Raw genomic sequence first — 22,975 nt, 5'->3', positions numbered from 1 at the left:
ACATGCAGCTGGGGCTGGCACCCTCAAATCTCTTATTCTCTTGAGAGGGGGCCATCGCCTCCGTGCTTTCTCAACAGATAGGTCCGCACAAAAGGAGTCAAGCCCTGGTCATCTGAGCCGGATGCAAAGCAAACCACAGTCCCATGCCATCTGCTTTGGTCTGCCCCATTTCACTCACGGCCTTCGGTACGGAGCAGTTAGACTAAGCTATATACTTGTCTACGACTAGCAGACGAGAATTTCCACTCGCGACTGCGCGCTAGAGGCGCTGGGTCGTGTTTGCGTTCGCCGTAGAGTTAGGTCATCGCTGCCGTTAGTTCAGTAGCGCCGTTCTGGCAGCGTTGTTGGCTTGCTCGAGTTAGCGACCGTCTCATGCGTTACGCGCGGTCGCCGTTGGTCTGCTGTGGAAACAAAACAAGAGAACGAGAAAATTAATAATGGCAAGTCGTGCGTGCGGCTGCTCTGCGTACACGTGCGTGTCTGTGCCGTGTATACTACGTTAGATGAATAATCATTAGAACGATGAGAACGAATGAATTATAGCTATAAATGAATAAATAAATTAAATACAAATAACATTAATAGTAAAACGACATGAAGTTTGATCAATTAATTAATTAAATGAATTCAATAAATGCAAAAGAACGAACTGCCTCATTAACAACCTTAAACTACATTACATACCTCAACTAAATGTCATATGAACTTATAATGTAGTATAGCGCACTGGCGTCGTGCGTTTGGTTTCGTCCGCGCTCCGTGCCACGTAGGGAGTCTTACGCTAGAAGCGGTGACCAGAGACTGAGCTGCCGGCCATCCGAATGCATCCAGGTAAATTGTCATCGCCAAAGACAATAACCTACCGAAGCGAAAGAAGACACGAAAACTCATAAAACATCTTACGTCCCCCCATACTGGGCGCCTGCCACTTGCTCAGACCAAACTGACAGAGAACTATAATTATTCTATTTGCTTGATCAGTATAAAGAGATAATAAATAAACCTGTGTCCATTACTGATGTATTTATTATATTATGGTAAGTTACTGTCATGCTGTATACTGCAATTACCGTGCTGTTATTACTATGTATTATTATACTATTTCATTTTACTGTTCTGCTCTGTTATACTGTATGCGTTAGTACTGTGTGATTACTATGTTTTATTCATACTATGTATTACTGTATGCTTCACTACTGTATTACGAGTTTAATGTATACTCATATGATAAGTATTGACTGTAATGACCCTGTATACTGGGTTGATCACTGTGTGGTATATACTGTGCTGCGTAGCTGACTGATATTATGTTTATACTTAGCGCTTGATCAAATGAACGGTTGATCATTAGAATTATCTATAGCAGTAGCATCTCGATCAGAACTATGATAGAATGATTGAATGATGAGCTGGTAATAGACACGCACAGCCCCGCTGAGAAAAATGTTCGCACAAACAAAACTAACAAAACAAACAAAACATGCGCGAAGACAGACGAAAAATGCGTTATTCCTCTGCTTCTACATTAAATTCTGGATGATGAGCTGTAGCAGCGTCGGTGCCAATCGTCAAGCGCACCAGTCGCATTCTGACCCAATCGCTCACGGTAGGAATCATGCGGGAAATTAGCGTGAGCCTGCCAGCGTATTACGCAACACACGTACCTTACCCAATAAGCGCTGCGGTCAACGCCCACCGCGTTACACAACGGGGTGGCGAAAAACGGCAAGGACCGCGTTTACATAGCAATAACATACAATGTGCGTGTGGTTGTGTGACAGTGTGTGAAAATAATTTGCCCCCCTGAAATTTGTGTGTGTCCCATAAGTGGTGCTGGCTTTCATAATGTGTCGTGTCGCTTAGCGGTGCGTTGCGCGTATGCGTGCAGCGTGCGGTCCGCGGCGTGCGTGCCGGCCGTGCCCGTCTGAACATGCTATGTTCGTGGTTCTTGATGCGTCATCAATTGATTCACAACAATATCCATATATTGTGTGTGTATGTGTGTCCACCATGTGCTCGTGTGAGTGTGATGTGATCTATCACATATTCTGCCCCTTGTGTGTGTGGGGGTGTGAAGTATCTGCAGTAATTGCGCCCCTTGTGTGTGTGTGTGTGGGCATTTTACCTTAAGGTGTGTAGTGTCTGTGCGATTTGACTTTGTTACTTCGCTCTTTGTGTGTGTGAAGGGTCAGAGGCTGACGCTGAGGAAAATGTGGGTGTGCTGTGGTGTGAGTGTGAGTGTGGTGTCGTTGTTGCGCGCGCGGCGCGTGCAGTGCGTGCGTTGCCGTGCGATGGTGCGTGCGGTGTTGGTGCTGTGTGTGTGTGTGTGTGCTGTGTGTGTGTGTGGACTGTGTGTGTGTGTAGTGTGGGTGTGTGTGTCTGGGTGAGGAGCTGGGTGTGTGAGGGTGTGGCGATATTGTGCTGTGTAGTGTGTGTCGTGTGTGTGATGTGTGTCGTGTGTGATGTGGCGCGCGCTTGTTCAGTGCGGTTGTGTGTGTGCAAATCTGTGTAAAGTGCGCACAGCGCTTGATTCCCGTTGTAGACACAAGGTCAAAGTTCCTTTCCGTCCTAACGTCTGGATGTGACTTGCTGTGTCGTGTGTTCGTCATGTTGTTGTGGGTGTGCTGTCCTGGGTTTGGTGCATTGTGGTGTGTGGTGCTGGGGTGTTGTGATGTGTGTGTGTGTGTGGTGTAGTGGTGTGTGTTGGGTGTGTGTTGATGAAATCGCCGTGTGTGTCTGCCGCGCTTGTTCGTGATGTGCATCCGCACCAAGCATGGCATGTGTGCATGTAGTGTGTGGCCGCCGCGCTTGTTCGTGCGTGAACAGTGTGTGTGCCATGTGTGTGCGCCGCGCGTACGTGCTATCGTGCGCGCACAATGAACCATATGTACTACCGAACCAACGCAGATGTTCTATATTATCTATATTACTCATATGTCGGAGCTATCAGGTCTGGTGTCAGACAGACAGTAAGCATGAAGGAGACATATAGATAGCTTTATATCTTCCTCTTTCCATACCGCCGACTATGTTAAATTGTGCGATCGCCTCCCCCCCCCCCGCCCCACCCCCCCACTTCGGTTTTAGGTGATATCTTTACAGGGCTGTGCAATGCGCTCAATACGAATTTTTGAAAAAAAAAAAACATTAACAACCAATAATAATAATAACAACAGCAAGCAGGCCAGCAGCAGGCAGAAAGATGAGCCGAGGAAGTGGAAGGAATACGCAAAACACAGCGTGATTGCACTGCCGCCCAGGCTCCAGTCGCTGTATATTTGCTTTTAAGCCACTACAGGCTTTTCAGTATGACGTTGGTTTCGTTCCTGCAACATATTCGTCGAAGTTCCCCTAAGCTTTGAGAGTAAAGAGGGAGAGAGAGAGAGGGAGACCGATTAGACGGACTCGGAGGCACTAGAAGTGAAGGCGTGCACCCAAGTAACAAAGCTAAGACAATGGCTTAATCTTGTTTGCAATGTTCTTAAAACAAGTTTTGTAAATCGTACAAGGTCACACACGAGCGTGATTAATGTTGCGTATTTTTAGTACAGATTACACTGCTTTATGTTTGGCTGAGAAAGTTATTTTATTTCGAAATGTAGAGATTAGTCTCCTTCTGGGATAGTGGGTGTAGTATTCGCGGTCTCATCACAAACCGTGGCTTGCTGTTGATCGTTGGGAGAATTGTTGATGGTATATATGGTGAATGTATTTCAGATGAAAGGCTTGTCTGAGTTTCCTGACAACGTTGATACGACTGGCGATGTTCTATCTCATTTGGTTCGGTAATGATTGACTGAGACTGTTGTGCTAGATGTCCCGACTATTTCGGAGTGGGTGATGAGCGAGAGAAGAATCTCAGGCAGATAGCGGCTGCAGGGGAGCATGAAAAAGTAAGTGAGGAGTTGCCTGTGTTTGTGTCGCCTTTGGATCCTGGTGAAGAGGGGACAGAAGTAGAGAGGTCCGCGCTCGCACTCTACCCTTCCCCAGCTCACCCTTCGCGGCCCTTTGGCTATGATTACCTTTCGATCCTTATTCATACAGTACATGAGTTTGATATTCTTTTGTTCTTGAGATTTGTAAGTAATGATGATTTTTGAGACATTGTATTTTGAGACGGTAGAGAGAGAGCCGAAGAGAGCATGATGAGGAGATCCGACGGATGACCGCCCAAGAGAGAGAGAAGAGACAAAGATATAGATGAGAGAGGGACGCACTAATGCAGAGAGAGAGAAGAGAGTGAGAGTGATGAGAGCGAAGACAGACAGACAGACAGACAGACAGACAGACAGACAGACAGACAGACAGACAGACAGACAGACAGACAGACAGACAGACAGACAGACAGAGAGATGTTCTCCATTAAACTTACATGCGATGAGAAACAGGACGCGTAACGTGACTCCGCGACTTGGTCGGTGCACCATCTTCATCATCCTTCACAGGTATGCCTCACGCTCTACTCTGTAACCATCGTATACACGCACATATACCTGTGTCTGCGTGTGCGTGCGTGCGTGCGTGTGTGTGCGTGCGGACAACTTGATTTCATAGTCCAGGCGGATCAACACGCATGCGAACACACAGGGTAGTTAGGGTTAGTGTTAGGATTCGCACATAGAGTCGCTATTATGTACTCTTGGTACTACGTATTTCGCCATAATAGCTCAACCACCAACCGGCCAAGGGTAATGAACGGGCAGTGCTGATCCATGTGCTGTTGCCACTTCTAACCTTCCAACCGGTTACTTACCAATATCACGCAGTCCTGTAATACTGGATATTTTAGTACCTTGGCAGGCATGCAGGCACAACCGCTGCGCATGGCTAGGCCCACAACAAATGCATCTCTTGTGGTTGCTTATAGGTGAGCACCGGCCCTAGAAAGCTGCGGTTGTGGGTCTTTGACCTTGTATCAAAGCATATAAATGATTGATATATATCAGAAGTAGATAATAGGGAATTAATTCCCTATTATCTACTCCTGATATACATGCTCTGATTGATATACATATGCGTTGATTTATATGCTCTGCTTGTATTGACCATGCAGCGCCACAGGCCGAGCGGGAAGCGGGCGAGCGATTGCAGCGCGCAAACCCGAGAAGAGAGCTTGATAAGTTGATAAGAAAGTTGATAAGTTATAGAAAAGTTGATAAGCTTGTATCGCAAGGGCAAAGGCTTGGTGTCTTGTCATGTCATGTATTTGCTTAGTCATAAATCCTCCGGACACATATATATATTCTCTGCCCCTCTCTCTCTCTCTCTCTCTCTCTCTCTCTCTCGCTCTCGCTCCCCCCCCCTCTCTCTCTCGCTCCCCCCTCCTTCTCTCGATCTCTCTGTCTCCATCTTCACGCCACGCACGCGTATCTATAGGTTGTTCCCAATAGATGGCGCAACGACATAATATTTGGCAGTCTGCATTTGTTGTAGCAACATGACTGCTCAAATGCAACACGAAGTGGAAGAGTATCTAGAGAAACATAAAGTAATTGAGCTATTAAATAATTTAACTGCAGAACTTATTTATTCGCAACCAGGTAAGCATTCGTGTAGCGAGTATTCATATTGTGCTGCTAACAGCAGCCGAGTCGGCTGTCTCTGGCAGTGGCAGCGGCAGTGACAGTCACACAGTGTGAGTGTCAGCGCCACTCATTTATAACTTATTTAGGTAATTTATTTTATTAGGTAGTAGGGACTAGGGGTAGACTGGTAGAGTAATCATGTAATCATGAGTAATCATCGTGTTTTGTCTGTTTGTAAGTTTCTGTGTGCGCTGTGGTCCAAACGTGTTTTTCCAATATATATTTAGCCTGGGCCTCATGCAGGCTCATCATCTAGCTCCAAGAAACGGTATTGCTAGGGTTACAATACGGATTGTATAGACAATCCGTCGCACAGCCTGGTCGGGCTAGCTCATCATCATACTCATAGCATTAGCACATGCCAAATTGCCATTGGAGTTGGAGGCTCAAGTTTCAAGAAGAGTATAAGAGCGAAGCCGCTTCGCTCTTATACTCTTCTTGAAACTTGAGCCTCCAAGGGCCTGTGATCATAGTAAGTAAGTAAAAACTTTATTTAACGACGGTAAAACATGTTGGGTACAGATACAATAAATTGGCGCGGACCTATCTTCCACATGGCCGTCTCAATCACACAAAGCGGCACATCATGCGTCGGACATAATCCAAATATTAGAACCACATGATCGTTTCTCTTTTTCAGAAGATCCAAAGCTTCACCTGGTTAAACAACTGCAGTCTTTGAAAGCATCTCAGACGGGAGAGAAGCCAGTTCCTCCATGTTTGTTTCAGGGGAACCATCTCCGCTCCTTGTTTGGCATGCTGGATTCTAGCGGCAGTGGACATATCTCTAGGGAACAATACAGAGAAGGTAAAACTCGTTACCTCGTAAATATTAGTTTTCAAAATCCAAGGGACTATATCAAAAATGGAAAAAGACAAACATGTACATCACAGGAGTAACTTAATCTACATGCATACAAATTTTATCATGATCTCGATTTGTATTTTAGTAGCTCTGATGCTCTATACATTTCTGCATAATTCTATTTGTAGTTTCGACGTTACTTACAGTTACAGTCAAATGGTCTTATAAGCATTATATTTCAATTATTTGTCTGCAAAAAATAACCTTAGTGACAAGTGAAAGGAATATATCTTATCGTGTTTTAATATAAATGTTTCTTGTTCTTCCAGCCATGAAGACGCTTGGTGTTTCTAAATTTGATGAATTCCCACCAGGCGGCGAAATGGATCACATTGTTATTGACACATTTGTGAAAGCAGCGTGAGTGTATATATATATATATATATATATATATATATATATATATATCTTGATGTTTTTGAAAAAGCCATGATAGCTAAAACTGTGTCAATGCTTGTAGTTTATTGGAAGAGAGAATTAATTACAAATTACACATATATAATAATTATTACCGGTATATATGTAATCATTATTTATTATAATAATTAATAATATATAATGATTAACAATTAATTATCATCCTTAGAAAGAGCATTGACTTTCATTATCTACGAAATTTTACACGTGGCTAGTGGCTACATTTAAATACTGTATAACTGCAATAATACTTAAATCTACATTAGAGTAACAAAAACTTTGCTTTCATCATAGGAAAGCTGGCTTGGAGCAGGCCTGGGAAACCTACGCATCATAGGCGGATGTGTGGAGTATGTGGGAGTAGTTACACAAGCAGCGGAACTCAAGCGTGACGATGGAAGGACGCACAAGACTCCCTCTTGTCCAGCGCCACAGACTTTCTGGATTCATCGCTGGCCACCGAAAAACCTTATTCCGCGTCGCGACCAATGCTTCACTCTCTAATAAAAATACGTCTTTGTATATATATATATATGTATTGTAATTATTAAAAGCAAAAAGTGATACGTTAATATATCTGTGTATGGGTTTCGATGTTTACTGTAACAGTGTGTTTCAGTATGAATAAGGTAGACTACCAGCTCCCTTCAATATAATTACATTATAATGCGGTGGTCACATCCGTGCAGTGCAGTGCAGTGTGTAGCATAACAGTGCAGTGCATTGTGATTCGGCACACATGGCAAGCTCTAACGCTATTAAAATAATAATAAAAAACGTAGAAAACAGACTTGGACAAAGAGCTTATAATGATTCATATATAGGCTCTGACCTGGATTAACATTTCAGATGAGTAATGAAACAACTATTTCCCGTGCCAGAAGATGGCGCCACAAAAACAGCGTCATCACCCATTTTTAGTTCGGGGTCAAATGAATTCCGCCTGATTTGTGTAAACACGTCTAACTGAAATATGGAAAATCCCGAGAGAATTTTAGTCGCTTTGACGGGTAAGCTATACCATTATTACGCCTATCGTGCAAATCGAACGAAACTGTGCAAATGCTACAATTCTGTTCGATATCTTTTTACAGAATTCGAGAGCAAATCGCCCAGAGAAATTGTTCCATTGTTGGACGAGTTTCTACGTCACATCGCAAAAACTGGGGAGCCGGTGTAAGTAAAGACCACGTAATGCTACTAATGCGACAGATGTTTCCAATGCTCACATCTCGGTGCGTCGTAAATTAAAACCACCAGCAGCACTCCACGTAATCACACGGTAATGTAGTCCGAGTTTCCTCTGACCAATGCCCACACACCGACGATTTTGGTGGATATGGTGTGGGTTAGGTCAGAGGAAACTCGCACTAATCGTAATGGTGTGTTACTGTTCGTTGGTTAGACACCCCCACTAGGCACTGTCAGCGCTATATTCCCACGGTGTACAGTTAAGTCTGCCGTTGTTTCATATTTCTAGCACTTGTGAATATTTACGGTTATGGGATAGGGTTCGCCAAATCAGGCGTATTCATCGCTGACGTATTTTTAAATTGGTTTGTTTCCATGGTTAAACACGCTAGCCAAATTATCGCTTGTTTTGACCTGCATGTTATCAGAAGTAGATAATAGGGAATAGTTCCTTAAATGTTATATATACAATATGCGTGTGCGTGCATGCGTGCGTGCGTGCGTGCGTGCGTGCGTGCGTGTTTGTGTGTGTGCGTGTGTGAATATGAATAAATGATAATTGATATATATTATTTATCTATTAAATATACATTAAATTACTTAATTTAGAGAGACTAATTAGAAGATTGTCAGTGATGCAAAGTTATTAGTATATATACATACACACACACACACACATATATATATATATTATATATATATATATACATGCGTGTATAAAGGTGAAAAAGTCTACCCACCTATCTATCTATGTATATACAGTTCACACACACACATATATATATATATTATATATGTATATATACATGCGTGTATATATCGTACATCATACCTAAATATACATCCAGACCTGCCAACTGTTACGTATTGCCCGTAATTTGTTACGGACGCGAGTCAAAATTACGGTGTTACGGACGATCTCGAAAAATTACGGACAGCAAGAAATCTCTGAAATTTATATTTTTTAATGCAAAAAAAAGAAATAAACACAGTGTAAAATCAACTATTATCATGTAACATGACTACTGTGTCTGTAGATTTAGACTAATAGCTCTTAAAACGTAACGGTACTCACTGAAAATGGTAAATTATGCTGTGTTATGCGCTCGTCTGTCTGGTTTATGGGCGCAGCCATTTTGAATGACGTCACGGATCCAGGAATAGTAGTACCGCACTGAAGGCTATTTTCAGCCAATCACCGTGAGAGATAAATTAAATCACAGGTGTTACTGACAAATGCCTATTTGTTACGGAAAAATCCAATCATTATTACTGATGATCATCAGATGGGGTTGGCAGGTCTGTACATCGCATCTATCGCGAAGAAAATAAATCTATCCATCGATTAATCGAGATGCTAATCGGGATGCCGCCGTCGCGGCAACGCGCGTGTTTGCAGCTTCCCGTGGGAGAAACTGAAGCCACTCTTCATGCACAAGCTCGACGCGGTGATGCGCGAATTCTTCGCCACGGCCCCGACAGAGACGGTCGCTCCCAACCCGAACCTGGAGGTGGTTCCGTTCGACGCGATGCGGACCCGCCTCCTAGACACACTCGACAAGTTCACAAGGTAGGGGGCGCCACCGATGAGGCGCGGGGCGGAGATTGGAGTGTAGGGGAGGGAGGGTACGGTGTGACACAATGGGGGCGCGCCTCCTAGACACGCTCGACAAGTTCACAAGGTAGGGGGCGCCACCGATGAGGCGCGGGGCGGAGATTGGAGTGTAGGGGAGGGAGGGTACCGTGTGACACGATGCGGGCGCGCCTCCTAGACACGCTCGACAAGTTCACGAGGTAGGGGGCGCCACCGACACGCGCGCGAGCCACAGCAGCATAGGGAAAGGGGTGGAGGCGTGGGGGGTGGTTGGGGATTGGCCGTACACGCGTGGCAGGGTTAGGATGAGAGTGTAGGGGTGGGAAGGTACCGTGCGTGTTTCGATATATTCGTTAGTTTGGGTTATTAGTTGGTGTTTAATTGCTCGAAATTAGATACAACTTCTAAATAGTTTTCCTAACCTGAACCCTAACCATAACCCGAACTATAGCACTACTCCTTGCTGCATAACCTGTACCTAACCATAACTGTAATCCTTGCCCTGTAATATATGCGTAACCATAACCTAAACATTTTCCCTTTATTCTAATCTAAACCTAACCATAACCCAAATCAAAATCCTACTGCACATTAGCCTGTATCCTATCCGGCATCATAACCCTAATGCCAACCGTAACAGTAACAGTAACAGTAACAGTAACACTGCCCATCACCCTTATACCATTAACCTTAAGGCCAAAACAAGGTATATGTGTGGTTACCGTTACATGCCGGAAAAAAATAGGGTAGGTAGGTAGGGAAAACATTTTATTTTCTTGAAATGTTTTATTTACGAACCATGTCCGAAGGATGTGTGTTGTGCCTTTTGAAGCAGGAATTGTCCAATTCATATTTTTTTTACATGTTTTACATTTCTTTTTTTGACTTTAAAGAAAATTGACAATAAAATGTTTAGGGTCGCTGGGAATAAATAGGGTCGGTCGGGAAACCGTAACCACACTTATATTTTGTTTTGGCCTAACCACAAACCTGGTGTGACGGCTATTCGGTATAGCGTGTGCGTAGATAGATGTGATGTACACGGATCGGTGCGAGGTAAAGTTAACGACAACGGAGACGTACGCCGTAAAAGCGTTCTGGTGTGGTTCGTGGTTCGTTCTTTCGTCTATCTTGTTCAGTTGACGACGACGAACGATGAAAGCATTCTGGTGTGGTTCGTGGTTTGTTCGTTCATCGGACTGTCGTGTTCCGTTGCAGCGCGCCGTTCACAATACAGAGACTCTGCGAACTCGTCACGGAACCGAAGAAACACTACAATCGGACGGACAAGTTTCTACGTGGGATTGAGAAGGTGAGAGATGAGCATCTCTCTACGCCGCACGCCTCGATCGAACGGAAAACCGTTTCTGCGTTTCGTCGCGATACGAGATTCAGTTGTAGACCACGCGATGATTCTACGACGTTGTTTGTACAAAACGCACTTGTAATGCGCTTGTTTGCCCAGATAAATGCAAGTTCAGTGTGCGAAATTAACGCGAGTCCGGAGTCAAATACTCCCTGATTTACTGCCGGACTCCCTGATTTGACATATGCAGGAGTCCGTGTGACTCCCTGAAAATTCTGCTATACTAACTAGTTCATTCCAGAGAACGGCCGTATTTTTTCAGCAAATGTCCAAAGAAAATTTGGCAGACGTGCAAACACATGAACACCGGTTTTCATGCTGTTCACTGTTTATTGACGGGTGTTTATCGTCGTGGTTGTTTCTCATGGTTTTTTCTTCACTCTCTCTCTCTCTGTTTCAGAATGTACTTGTTGTCAGCACACTGGCTCCATTCACAGGGTAACCGATAGTATTTCTTCGCTCAGGTTGATATTGATCTTTACTTTGACTCGGAAGAAAAGCCGCATTTTTTTCCGCGTGAATTTCACCGCAGAATTTCGCCGACACGTTGCTATAGCCGTTGAAGCGAGTTTTCCGTAGTTTTTCCGTACCTCTAGTAAAAACATTCGATGTTTATTGATAGACGAGGAGGACTTCCAGCCAGCAACTAAGGCGTTTGTGATGCGAAAACGTTACGAATGTTCTTGTGTTTGCGGTAACACGGAGCGTTCTCGTCTGCGCGTCGCGACGCTTTCTCTGCCAAATCGATTTTCTCCTTCCAGCAAAGAGACACCTAGCGGTCTCCACTTTGTGAACGGAATCCTGGAAAACGGAGACGAATCCAAAGCGGAAACGGAATCCGGCAAGATGGAAACGACAGAGGCGGCGGTGGCATCGGCGGCGGCATCTACTCACCCTGCCGCGCGATCGCTTTCGCCGAACGAACAAGAGGGCGTCCACTCGCCGCAGCCGGAAGGAAACGACGGTGGCACCGCCGCGACAAACGGCGACGTCGCGCCGACAGATGGCGCCACCGAACATCCCACTTGCGTCGACTCTGCAGAAACACCTGAGCATCCGTCAGAATCGCGCGACGGGGATGTGGAGCCGCCGCCGCCGGTCGCCGAAGCAGAAACATCCGAACGTCTGACGGACGGCGGCTCCGCCGTCGCCACCGAAACGCCCGAGCGCGTCGGCGAGGGCGTCGCCGAGGGCGTCGCCGCAGCGACGGAGGTGTCCGAAGATACGACCCCGTGCGACCCCGCGGCAGGGTCGTCGCCGCCGGCGACGCACGACCCCGACGCCGAGGTCGCTCCGCCCATAGGGGGCGCCGCTCAGCCAATGGAAACGAACCAATCGTGGACGAGCGTCGACGACAAGATGGACCGACCGCTCGAGTTTGCGACGACGACGGTGTGGCCAATCACGCGCGCGCACGCCGACCAGCAGCCGATCGAGGGATCGGCGGAGGATAGAGTGACCGACGAAGAGCCGACATCGACGACCGTGGAACTGTCGGTGAGTGTGAGTCGTCGCGGAGGCCACCCCCTCCTCTTCCAGCTCCTCCTTCTCTTCTCCTCTTCCTGCTCCTCCTCTTCTCCTTCTGTTCCTCTTCCTCATGTTCCTCCACCTTCTCCTCTCCTTCTCCTTCTCCTCTTCTCCTTCGCTTTCTCCAGGACCTTCTTCTCCTCTGCCTGCTCCTCTCCTCCTCCTCTTCTTCTGCACCTCCTCGTACCCCTCTTGCTCCTGCTCCTCCACCTGTACCTCCCTCCCTCCTCCACCACCTCCTCCTCCATCCTCACATTTCTCTCTGTTACTGTATTTAAAATGGATAAACCTCGCAACAAAAATCCTACAGTCACCTACTGTGAGCATACTTGCAGTACGAAAACATCACGAAATGTTCTCATTGAGCCAGGAATGTGCTCCGAAGTAGAGCATTTTGAAAACTGCGTCCGACGAAGTTTCGGCGTATAGATACACGTAAATTGTTGTGTTGAAGGATACTCTCCACGTTGTGCATGAAATTTCATCGATTTTTCGTTTTCAACTTTATTCGATGGCTAACACTATTTGCCACCTGTGTACATGCTCATTTCTCCATATAACGAACGGTTACCGGTACATGTGAACTGTCAGAGCGTTTTTGCTTGCCCGCGTACATGTGTAGTAAGCAGTGGCTAACGTCGGTCAGATACATGATACAACCAAGATATTAACTAAGCCAGTATCATTAAGCCTCAACCCTCCTACAGCTGTCATTACATGTATTCATGTGCATTCATGTACATCTGCTAGTGATCCAACAAGTATCCCACGCCCAAAATAGTTCTAACACCTCGCAATACACTAGCTTACTATAGTGGGGTACATTGCGTGCGTTTGTTGACATATTTGCTTTGTGACGTCAGGATGAGCGCAGTTCGCGCGTTTAATTTCTCACAATTTCTCAAGGTGCATGGAACATTTTACCAATTTAGTGGTGTCAGTTAGTCATGGATATGTCACAGTAAGTACTAACAATAGATATATCACATACGTTCACCCATTTTGCACACAGGCGGTCACTCATTGTGAAAAATAGAAAAACGCTGATTTCTCCGTTTTCGATTTCTGACATAGTAGCCGATGTATAAATGGATATTTCTCTGTGATTACAACTCGGATTAATTTAATTTTACACTCGTTTTAATGGTAACATATTGTGGTAAAAAAGCGCGTCAGGGATTGTTATTAAGTGCCGTACTCTATTAGTTATGCCTCTTTATTCGCTAAAATTTTCTATTTTAACACGCAACTTGATTATTAAGCAGTTTTTTCGAGTTTTCTCGGTAAATATGAAAATTAAAGAAAAATCCTGACGCGCTATTTTGGTCCATATTGTGCTTGGTCCATGTGGCAAAAATTTTGTATCCTGACTCTTTCTGGTAGTTGAGAAATATCCAAAATACCATTTTTACATAAAAATTCAAAATTTGTGTGGTAACATAATTAGGTGCTGGAAATTTCATGCAATTTTTTGGCTTGAGCATAGAGATATATCTCCTCTATAAATAAAACAAAAGTGATTGATTCGATTCATTCGCCAATAAACGTTTAATCTTCACTAGAGCAATACCCTTGCACAACGTGGAGAGTATCCTTAAGCGAAGCGACCGAATTGGTTTGCTGATTGCATAACTAATGTAGGTAACATATTATTTAAATAAATTTCACAATTTTGTACTGAACAAACATCGAATAATAAATTATAACTTGTTTTATCATAGAAAAGGACTTTTAATGAAAACTGCGATCGGCTCGGCTATGTCCCGGATGTGTAAACACTGTAAACATTCGAAAGTAGTACTAGTTTCGTAAGACTGTTTAGGTTTGCTGGAGAAATGTTATGAAAGTAGCAATACAAATAAGTTGCAGTGAATTTTTACAACATAGATGAGCTCACAGTAGTCTATGCATTTTGCTGCGAGAACATGCCGTTTTAAAAAAGCAGTGGCTACGCGTCCGGTTACCGGGCAGCCAGCTTCCAAGCTACGCGTCTGGTCATATATTTCTTATGTGAACCCAGCTATATTTTTTCAGTAAAAAACAATAAACAATAAGTTTTTAACACAATATTACTTACCTTTAGGTATGTTATCAAAAAAATGTGTTTTTGTAACTTTTGAAGCAATAGTAAATCCAGTAAAATCAACGATTTTGACAGGGGGCGTGGCCTAATCGTGACGTGGATTTGGGAATCTGTGCTGAGCTTTGTAATGGAAGACCGGACGCGTAGCCACTGCGTTTTAAAAAAGGTTCCATTCACGTTTTTACGTTTCGTTCGTCCAGTCGCTGGGGGACCCCCCGCTCGTATCACGTCGCATCCTGAACGCGCGCTTGTTTCTTCTCGCAGGCGATGGCAGAGATGGTCGCTTGTTGCGTGCAGACGGCGGAGGCCGAGGAGAAGCAGCCGGCAGCGCCGACGACGTCACGCGACGCCGACCAGGTGGCGCCACTGGCGGCGGCGGCGTGCGAGAGCGCGGACGACCATGGCGAACCGCCGAGGAAGATACAGAAGACAGGTGAGTGGGGGGGCAACCTCATCGTGCGGCGTTCTCATTCCTGTTGTTCTGCTAGTAGTACATTGTTTTCGCTCGTGTGGTGAATCTACTAATAACGTGTACTGGTTCATTTGGCCCACCCTGATAGTAATATTAGCTTATTAATTTAGCCACCGTAAAAGGAAGTAATCTTATTCATTTGGCCACCCTTATAATAACATGGTCTTATTCATTTGGCTATCCTTATAGTAATATCATTTAATTTATTTGGCCATCCTAACAGTAACATGATCTTATTTAATTAATTAGCCTAATATAGTAACATAATATCATTCATGTGGCCACCCCCGATAGTAATGTAACATATGATTTACAGATGTGACACAGATTAGTAGGCGGTAATCTGTGTGCATCGATATCTTTACATATCTAAATTCTAAATTAAATTATATATACATTCTGGTGTAACAAAAGAGTTACAGTAATATCATCTTATTTATGTGGCTATCCTGATAGTATGATCATGATCTTGTTAATTTGGCTACCCTGATAGTAATAAGTAGTGTTGTCAATCGGTTGTAATTTCGTAATCGATCACTCGGTTGGACCCAAGTAACCGATGATCGGTTACAATCGGTTACTCGGGGTGTTGAATGCCTGCGTGTGCGTAACGTCGTGTGCATGTACGTGCTTGTTTAGCCCTGTTTACTGTTTGTTTTGCACTACTGTTTACTACTGTGTGTATAATACATGTATGTTAATAAGGATAACTATATAGTAGCGATGATATCTCTAATTCTCATCACTTTCCAAGTTTTACATTTATTTCAATTTTTTTTTTTTTTTTTTTGATGAAATTGATTATGGATTTTGATAACCAAGCGCTTGGTTCGAGCCACTGTTCAACCGATGATCGAGTATAATCGATGATCGGTGACATCCTAGTAATAAGTTAATATTTATATATTATAATACAAGTTATAATATATATATAAAGTATAGTTATAAATAAGTTAATATATATTTATAATATAAGTTATAATATATATATAAAGTATAGTTATAAATAAGTTAATATATATTTATAATATAAGTTATAATATATATATAAAGTATAGTTATAAATAAGTTAATATATATTTATAATATATATATATAAAGTATAGTTTCCTTTGCACCCGTTAATATCTTCTATTGTTTCTCACAGCGCACGTCGGTGACATCTCGGAGGCTGTTCACCTCCCAACAGAGGGCGACACCGTGCAGCAGCTGCTGGCGGACGAGAACGAACAATCGGCGCTCGTATCCGACAGCAGCGACGCGCCGCAGCCAATCACGTCGCAGGAGACGCCGGCGGAGGCGAGCGTCGTCGCGGCGACGTCGCCGACGACGACCGTAACCACGGAGACGGTCGCCGGCGACGAGATACCGGCCGACGAGGAAATCGAGACGGGCAGTAGTGCCGAATCGAGCCACGAGGCGGAGCTACCGGACACTAAACCGATCGGCGACTCGTCGTCTCCCGACAGCACGCCGGACTCTAGCACCGACCAATCAAGCGCCGCCTCCCGGCCCGTCGTCATGGAAACGACGACGACGACGGTGGCAGCCAACCCTCTAGAGGAACCGATGGAGGAGAATTGACGGAGGCGGNAACTCAAGTTTCCTCCGTTCTCATCTCTTTATCCGAGTGCCTCTCTCAGAGTCCCTCCCTCAGAGTCCCTCCCCCTCCCCTCCGTGTTGTCGTCTGTGGCGGAGCCTCGCGTGCGGACCTACAGCGCCACCTACGTCCGTTCTCGTCCCGCGAATGACGACGCCCTCTGGTGGCACATCATTCCAGTGGTCCGCCGACGCGCCGAGCGATTCTGCATTTTATGTTTGCCTCCGATGACTCACCTGCTTCCAGCACGAGGATTTTATTACGCCGGCGCCCCCTAGAGGCCGATGTGGCTTGGGTTGGCCGCGAAAAATTCAGCGCGGAATTCCATTTTACTCGCAATCTCTCGGATCTTAGATCTTTGGCGAAATCCACGTNTACGTGAGCTGTACAATTAATGGGCCATATTATATGCAAGGGGCGTGCTACAGGGGGGGGTCCAAGGGTCGCGGCACCCCCCCCCGCTTGCATCGCTCAGACCTGTCCATAATATTTTTTATAAGACCGTTAGTTTTATTTTAAAAATAGATAAAATTGGTCTAAGAGGTTAATGCATTCCAGACATAAAATGGCATTGATCCGCAGCATATCAAGATGAATTAATTGTGGTCAGTCCAGATCGCAGGAAAACCATCTGAAGGGTTTATTAAAAAAAAATTCCTGGGTGGAAAGGGCCCCCAGACTCGCCCGTTTCCGCGAGCACCTCGAGTACTCGCCCAGTTTGGGCTTACCGGTTAGACCCCCACCCCCTGTACAATCTTGTACACCGCCTCTTTTTATATTTTAACATTTAGTAACACGCTAGCACCGCAGCTCTCGGCTGTGTTTTGGATAACGTATATATGTCCTTCAACCATGTAATGTGTTGCCGGCGGCATAGTTTCGACTAGTGTCGGAAGGGTGGCGCGGTGTTGCGCAATGTGAGGCGCCCGCGCGGCCTGCTCGTTCTCAGATTGCTTGGCCGATCATGTGATTGAGCAGACGTGAGTTAGCCCGGCGTCTCGTTATTAAAGCCGTTCATTACCAAAATTCCTGTGTTTGCGTCGATTCATTGTGAGTTGCTCCAGGAGAGGCATAATAGTCAGCATAAAAACACACATAGTGACCGCCCGAACGTGGGGCGATGTGTTGCGATGTGTCCAAACAAAGTGAATTCTGCCCGAAGATCCACATCGGAGGAGCAGCTCGATCTTCAAACACAGGTGATTTCTGGAGGGCGCCGATGTTCACGTGCTATATCCTTTGTTATGATCGTGACGTATGTCTGTGCCATTGGTTGCAGGCAAGTAAATGAATGTAAATCTACATAAAGGATTTCTATTACTTATAGATAAAATAGGGGTCTCCAGTTTAATGCTGATGCAGTGGTCAGGCATCAGTAGCTGTAATAACCGGGTTTAACTAGCAGTGTTTTGTCGACTGGCAGTTCGCAGGTCATAATGGCAGGAGACCACTAAGACTAGGTGCTAAGCCGAGAAAATTCCACCAAGCGTTCCTCGCTGCTGATCATGTTAAGTAGCATAAGGTAGTTTGTTACATACGAATATATATAGTAAATTCGAAGGCAGAGTCCATAGTACCTGTGTCACCTGCACCGCTCCATTTCCGGGAACATTGGCCTCAAAGAGTCTATTCTTGTATTATCTGAATATCGTTATAGAACGTGCTGTTCATTCAAATCGAGAGATCAATGACGAAACCTGAAGAATTATTATTATCAGAGTAGTTTCATGTGTGTGCGTGAGCGAAGTTTACTGTATGGATTCAAACATTATCTAACCTGGGTTTCGCACACATCAATACAAAAACAAAAAATTTATTATAGTATATTTAGATGTTGTTACAGTTAACCACGCTTCTTAGTAATCTAATAAAGATTAGCGCCCGACTAGCGGTCGACTCAATTGGACGCCAACTGCGATCACGCGTTTGGCTATAGATGGTATTATGGTACTGTATGGTTTAGCAACCTGACGCTAGGGCAAGCGCTGGCGCAGTTACTCGTAACGGGCAATCGTTAGTCACGTGCATTTATTGTGGGGCTCTAGTATACTTGTAAGCCTACATACAGCATTACAACAACATTTCCTACGGTTTATCAGTCGTTTTCAATACCTGTTCGTTATCACATGAAATACTTGTTACTAAATTAAAATTTAAAGACAGAGTTAAAAATATTTCATAGTCTGATCGAAATACTATAATACTAATAGCGTAGTAGACTTCAAAATTAAACGAATATATACTACACCCTAGTGCCCTTGTAAACATGTCATTAATTGCACATGCATGTGAATTTATACTCGAACTATAGACTATACTTTTACACTTGTAGTTGTACATCATTAACTATATGCCCTCCGACGGTACCGTCTTATCGAGCAAAATCAATCGTAGTTACCTATTGATTTGTTATACACGCTGTCGACTCGCACTCATATATTAACAGGATATTAATGCTTATAATTATTTAATAAACATTGCAGTTTGTGCCATTATAATTAGATTAACTAATTAAGGAGTGTTTGAAAGTATTTATAGACAATTTCCTCTCCATCGCGCAGCTTCTTTCTCATACAATTACGCACTTACCGTAATTTTTGATGTGCAGTTATAAATTATTTTAAGTTTTATTATTATATATGAATTTGTGCAGTTGTGAAGATTTCAGGGGGGATTACGTCATACAACCAGAGACCAGTTCAACCGCAACAGAGATAGAAAGTTCCCCTAGCAACAGAGATAGAAAGTTCCCCTAGCGACAGGTAGAAAGTTTTCCCCAACGACACAGACAAGCGCGGGGGAGGGGGTCCCATAGCTACCAGATGTGAGAGGTAAGGGAGTTGCGCCACCATGTACACGCCCGAGGCGAGGGAATTGCACCGGCCGAGCACGTGGCAGACAGGGGGGTGCGACGCTCGTGCATATTCTGGACCAAGGGGGTTGCATCACCCGTACACGTGTTAAGCGAGGAGGGTGACAACGGCCAGGCACCTGAGCCACGGGAGAGGGAGGCACTGCCAGGATCCTACGTCACCGCAGGGTCCTAATTAAGCAGCCGAGAGCCAACAGTAAAATCAGTCAGTCTTCGGACGACCACGAACGAACGGACGAACTAACGAACGAACGAACGAACGAACGAACGAACAAACGAACGAACGAACGAACGAACGAACACACGTACACAGGAACGAACGAACGAATGAACGCACAAACGAAACCGCTCGTGGGAGCGAACACACACCGTCAGAGGGAGAGCCACCTACGAGCAGGACAACGAACGAGAAGGTATACCTTATACTAAGGTAGCTATATAGCCTACACACGACAGGAAGACACACTGCCAACCTACAAACTCGCGCCGAGTCGCGGAGCACACGACTGGGAGAGACAGAGACGGCTACAATATTAACCCGTAGAATAGCTAAGAGAAGTTAAACGTGTAATCACCTAACGAGGTAACGTAAACGTGACACGAGCAATATATATATATTATATATATATATATACGCTATATTTGAGATACGTGCAGTGAAAGTTATTCATGTTATTCGTATATGATGAATAAACCCATCAGTTGTATAAAGACTATCTAAAGACTTGCGTTCATTTCACTCTGGGGTTTTTCTTGCTACTGCATCAGCGTCCTACCTTCGCGGTAGGAGCGGAAAATGATCCCGACACAAATAAATTACACGTGCTAACCACAGCACGTGTAAAAATCCAATGTGGCCACCCCTAGGGCCACTACACAATGGTAGCTGTAATGTATTGTTTTATTATATTAATATTGCCCATACTTAATGGCGCTAGTTGTTCTCCCCTGAGGAGAGAGCGAGAAGAAGAAAAGGACCGGAGTAATGATGCGACTGCATTGTTCGCTGTGTTTGTTATACTTGCGTTTATTTCACAATAAATCTATGTGAATACATCACAAATGGCGACGAGGATGGGATCATGAACACACACGATAAGTAGGCGTGAATAGAAGAAACTGTCGTACTAGTACTACCAACCATTGGTATTTACGTTTTCGTTGATCCACACCGGGTGACGAAACGGAGCGCGCAGATTTCTCAAAATGGCGATCAGCTTACCATCGTTTGCTGAATTCGAAATGCACCCTCGAGAAACCGCACCTACCCGGTTTGAGAAATATGTGAAGAGACTTGGCAACATGTTCACAGCCATGGCGGTCACAGATCCTAAAAGGCGTAAGGCTATGTTCCTGCACTATATAGGTGAGGAAGCATGTGACATTATCGATACATTGATCATACCAGAACCAGCCGCTGGTGAACATGAGGATACAAACATATACGACCGAACCATAAAAGCGATGGCTGACTACATATCGCACCTCAAAGATGTACAGACCACCATGTGTATTCTTTTCGCAAAGAAACACAGAGAACTAGTGAATCAGTGACAGAATTTCACACTAGACTGCAGATCCTGGCTAAGAAGTGTGGTTTTCAAGACAACAATGTCGAGATCAGACGACAAATTATACAAGGCACTTCAAGCTCGCGCCTACGGAGGAAGGCAATAGAACAAGGCTTAACCTTAGAGCAAATTATAAAAACGGCTCGCGCGATGGAAACTGCAGATGAACATTCTCAAGAAATGGATCGGGAGACGTCACATGCAGTAAACAGCAAACCGTTTCATCAGGAAAACAAACACAAGCCTAGTGCCAATTATCACGGCAGACGTCAAGTGAAGCCTGACAAACAGCGAAACACCACATGTGGGCTTTTGGCGGCTTGTATCCACACAAAGAACAGTGTCCTGCTCGAGGAAAAATTTGTCATAAGTGTGGAAAATCTAATCTTTTCGCAAGGATGTGTCGAGGAAACCCAGCTGCACAATCACAGGAACGAATCAGTCAGCACGGGCGAGACAGACCAATCAGACACCGAGCGCGTGCAATAGAGATAGGGAACGCATCTGAAATAAAAGACAGGCGATCTGAAAATTCGGCTGTCAAGTGTGATTTTAGTGATAATAACATTGATGATGACGGGTATACATTTCGTCTTACTGACACTACCAACATGACTGTCCGTGACAAACCACTGTTCAGTGTAAACATAGCTGGCACACCAGTGCGAGTAATAGCTGATTCTGGGGCATCGGTGAATGTTTTGAACGAGACAGATTATCTCGCAGTAAAGAACAAGCCGAAGCTTACACACTCAAATTCGAGAGTGTACCCATACATGTTAGTAAAACCACTCAATCTACTTGGGAAATTCCAAGCTGATGCATCGAATGATCAGTATAATTGCAAAGAGACATTCTTCGTGGTGAATGGACCAAGCAGTTCGCCCTTGAGTTGGAAAGCATCTCAGAAGTTAAACCTGATCACATCGGTCAACAGTGTGTCTGAACCAAAATCGCATCTTGACCCAGACATTATGAGTCCCAGACATTCCCCACAGTGACCGCTGGGATGGGAACATGCAAATGTGATCCTGTCAAGGTTGTTGTCGATGAATCGATCAAACCAGTAGCACAACCTCATCGACGTATCCCTTTTCATGTCAGGAAGAAAGTCGAACAGAAACTGGATGAACTTGAAAGGGCTGACATAATAGAACGAGCTAAAGGTCCAACATCTTGGATATCACCTATAGTTGTCGTTCCAAAGCCAACAGGTGACGAGATACGCATCTGTGTCAACATGCGTGCAGTCAATCAAGCAATAAGTCGTGAACGTCATGTCATACCTACCATTGATGACATTGTAGCTGACCTGAATGGCTGCAAAGTGTTTAGTAAGGTTGACCTAAGGCAAGGCTGCCACCAGATCATGTTACATCCTGACTCACGCCATCTCACCACGTTCTCGACGCATGTCGGATTATAGCGTTATAAACGTTTGAACTTTGGTATGTCATGTTCAGCGGAAATCTTTCAGAAGATTGTCAGTGACGTCATCAGTGGCATACCAGATGTCAAGAATATCAGTGATGACATCTATGTTGGGGGAAGAAACATGGAAGAACAGGACCGGCATCTTCGAATGGTGTTACAGCGACTGACTGAGAGCAACTTGCGTGTGAACTTGTTGAAGTGTCATGTTTGTGTACCAAGCATGTTGTTTTTTGGACATATCTTTAGTGGTGAAGGTATCTCACCAGACCCCAAGAAAGTTAGTGAGATTCAGACATTGAAACCGCCCAACACCGTCACTGAAGTACGGAGCTTACTGAGTTCTGCGGCGTTTTTCCCCAGATTGATCGTGAAGCGTTGTCAATCTACTGGGCAGTGAA

At 44.6% G+C, this 22,975-nt stretch overlaps 4 protein-coding genes across 6 annotated transcripts in view; 3 read left to right on the top strand and 1 right to left on the bottom strand.

The window, feature by feature from the left end:
- The window catches only part of LOC106820924 (carbohydrate sulfotransferase 13-like), a 24,745-nt gene extending 18,425 nt beyond the window's left edge, over window positions 1-6,320 (bottom strand). Inside the window, exons 1-2 of one of the 3 annotated variants that reach the window (XM_014825526.1) lie at window positions 6,243-6,320; window positions 4,373-4,464 (exon numbers count right to left, since the gene is read on the bottom strand). In XM_014825526.1, coding sequence (XP_014681012.1) covers window positions 4,373-4,436 — 64 coding nt within the window. In that variant the 5' untranslated portion in view covers window positions 4,437-4,464; window positions 6,243-6,320. Of the gene's footprint in view, window positions 1-4,372; window positions 4,700-4,792; window positions 4,832-6,242 lie in introns of those variants that run through there. The other 2 variants (XM_014825527.1, XM_014825528.1) reach the window with 2 other exon arrangements.
- Window positions 5,420-7,439, top strand: LOC106820926 (EF-hand calcium-binding domain-containing protein 10-like). The gene is made up of 4 exons (XM_014825529.1): window positions 5,420-5,540; window positions 6,226-6,393; window positions 6,720-6,810; window positions 7,162-7,439. The coding sequence occupies exons 1-4, from the start codon at window positions 5,438-5,440 to the stop codon at window positions 7,202-7,204; spliced, it is 405 nt and encodes a 134-aa protein (XP_014681015.1). The 5' UTR covers window positions 5,420-5,437; the 3' UTR covers window positions 7,205-7,439.
- Window positions 7,440-7,752: 313 nt separating this feature from the next.
- On the top strand, window positions 7,753-16,687 carry LOC106820927 (serine/threonine-protein phosphatase 4 regulatory subunit 2-A-like). The gene is made up of 8 exons (XM_014825531.1): window positions 7,753-7,877; window positions 7,962-8,043; window positions 9,458-9,628; window positions 10,871-10,964; window positions 11,419-11,456; window positions 11,780-12,515; window positions 14,893-15,061; window positions 16,248-16,687. Exons 1-8 carry the CDS (start codon window positions 7,841-7,843, stop codon window positions 16,682-16,684), a joined length of 1,764 nt encoding a protein of 587 aa, XP_014681017.1. The 5' UTR covers window positions 7,753-7,840; the 3' UTR covers window positions 16,685-16,687.
- A 5,067-nt stretch (window positions 16,688-21,754) lies between these two features.
- On the top strand, window positions 21,755-22,144 carry LOC106820907. The gene has a single exon (XM_014825506.1). It carries the CDS (start codon window positions 21,755-21,757, stop codon window positions 22,142-22,144), a length of 390 nt encoding a protein of 129 aa, XP_014680992.1.
- The last annotated feature ends 831 nt before the right edge of the window (window positions 22,145-22,975 follow it).

The sequence above is a fragment of the Priapulus caudatus genome, unplaced genomic scaffold (genome assembly GCF_000485595.1).
Source record: "Priapulus caudatus unplaced genomic scaffold, Priapulus_caudatus-5.0.1 Scaffold52, whole genome shotgun sequence".
NCBI lineage: Eukaryota > Metazoa > Priapulida > Priapulimorpha > Priapulimorphida > Priapulidae > Priapulus > Priapulus caudatus.
The sequence above is the reverse complement of the archived record's forward strand: the minus strand, read 5'-3'. Positions and strand labels throughout refer to the sequence as shown.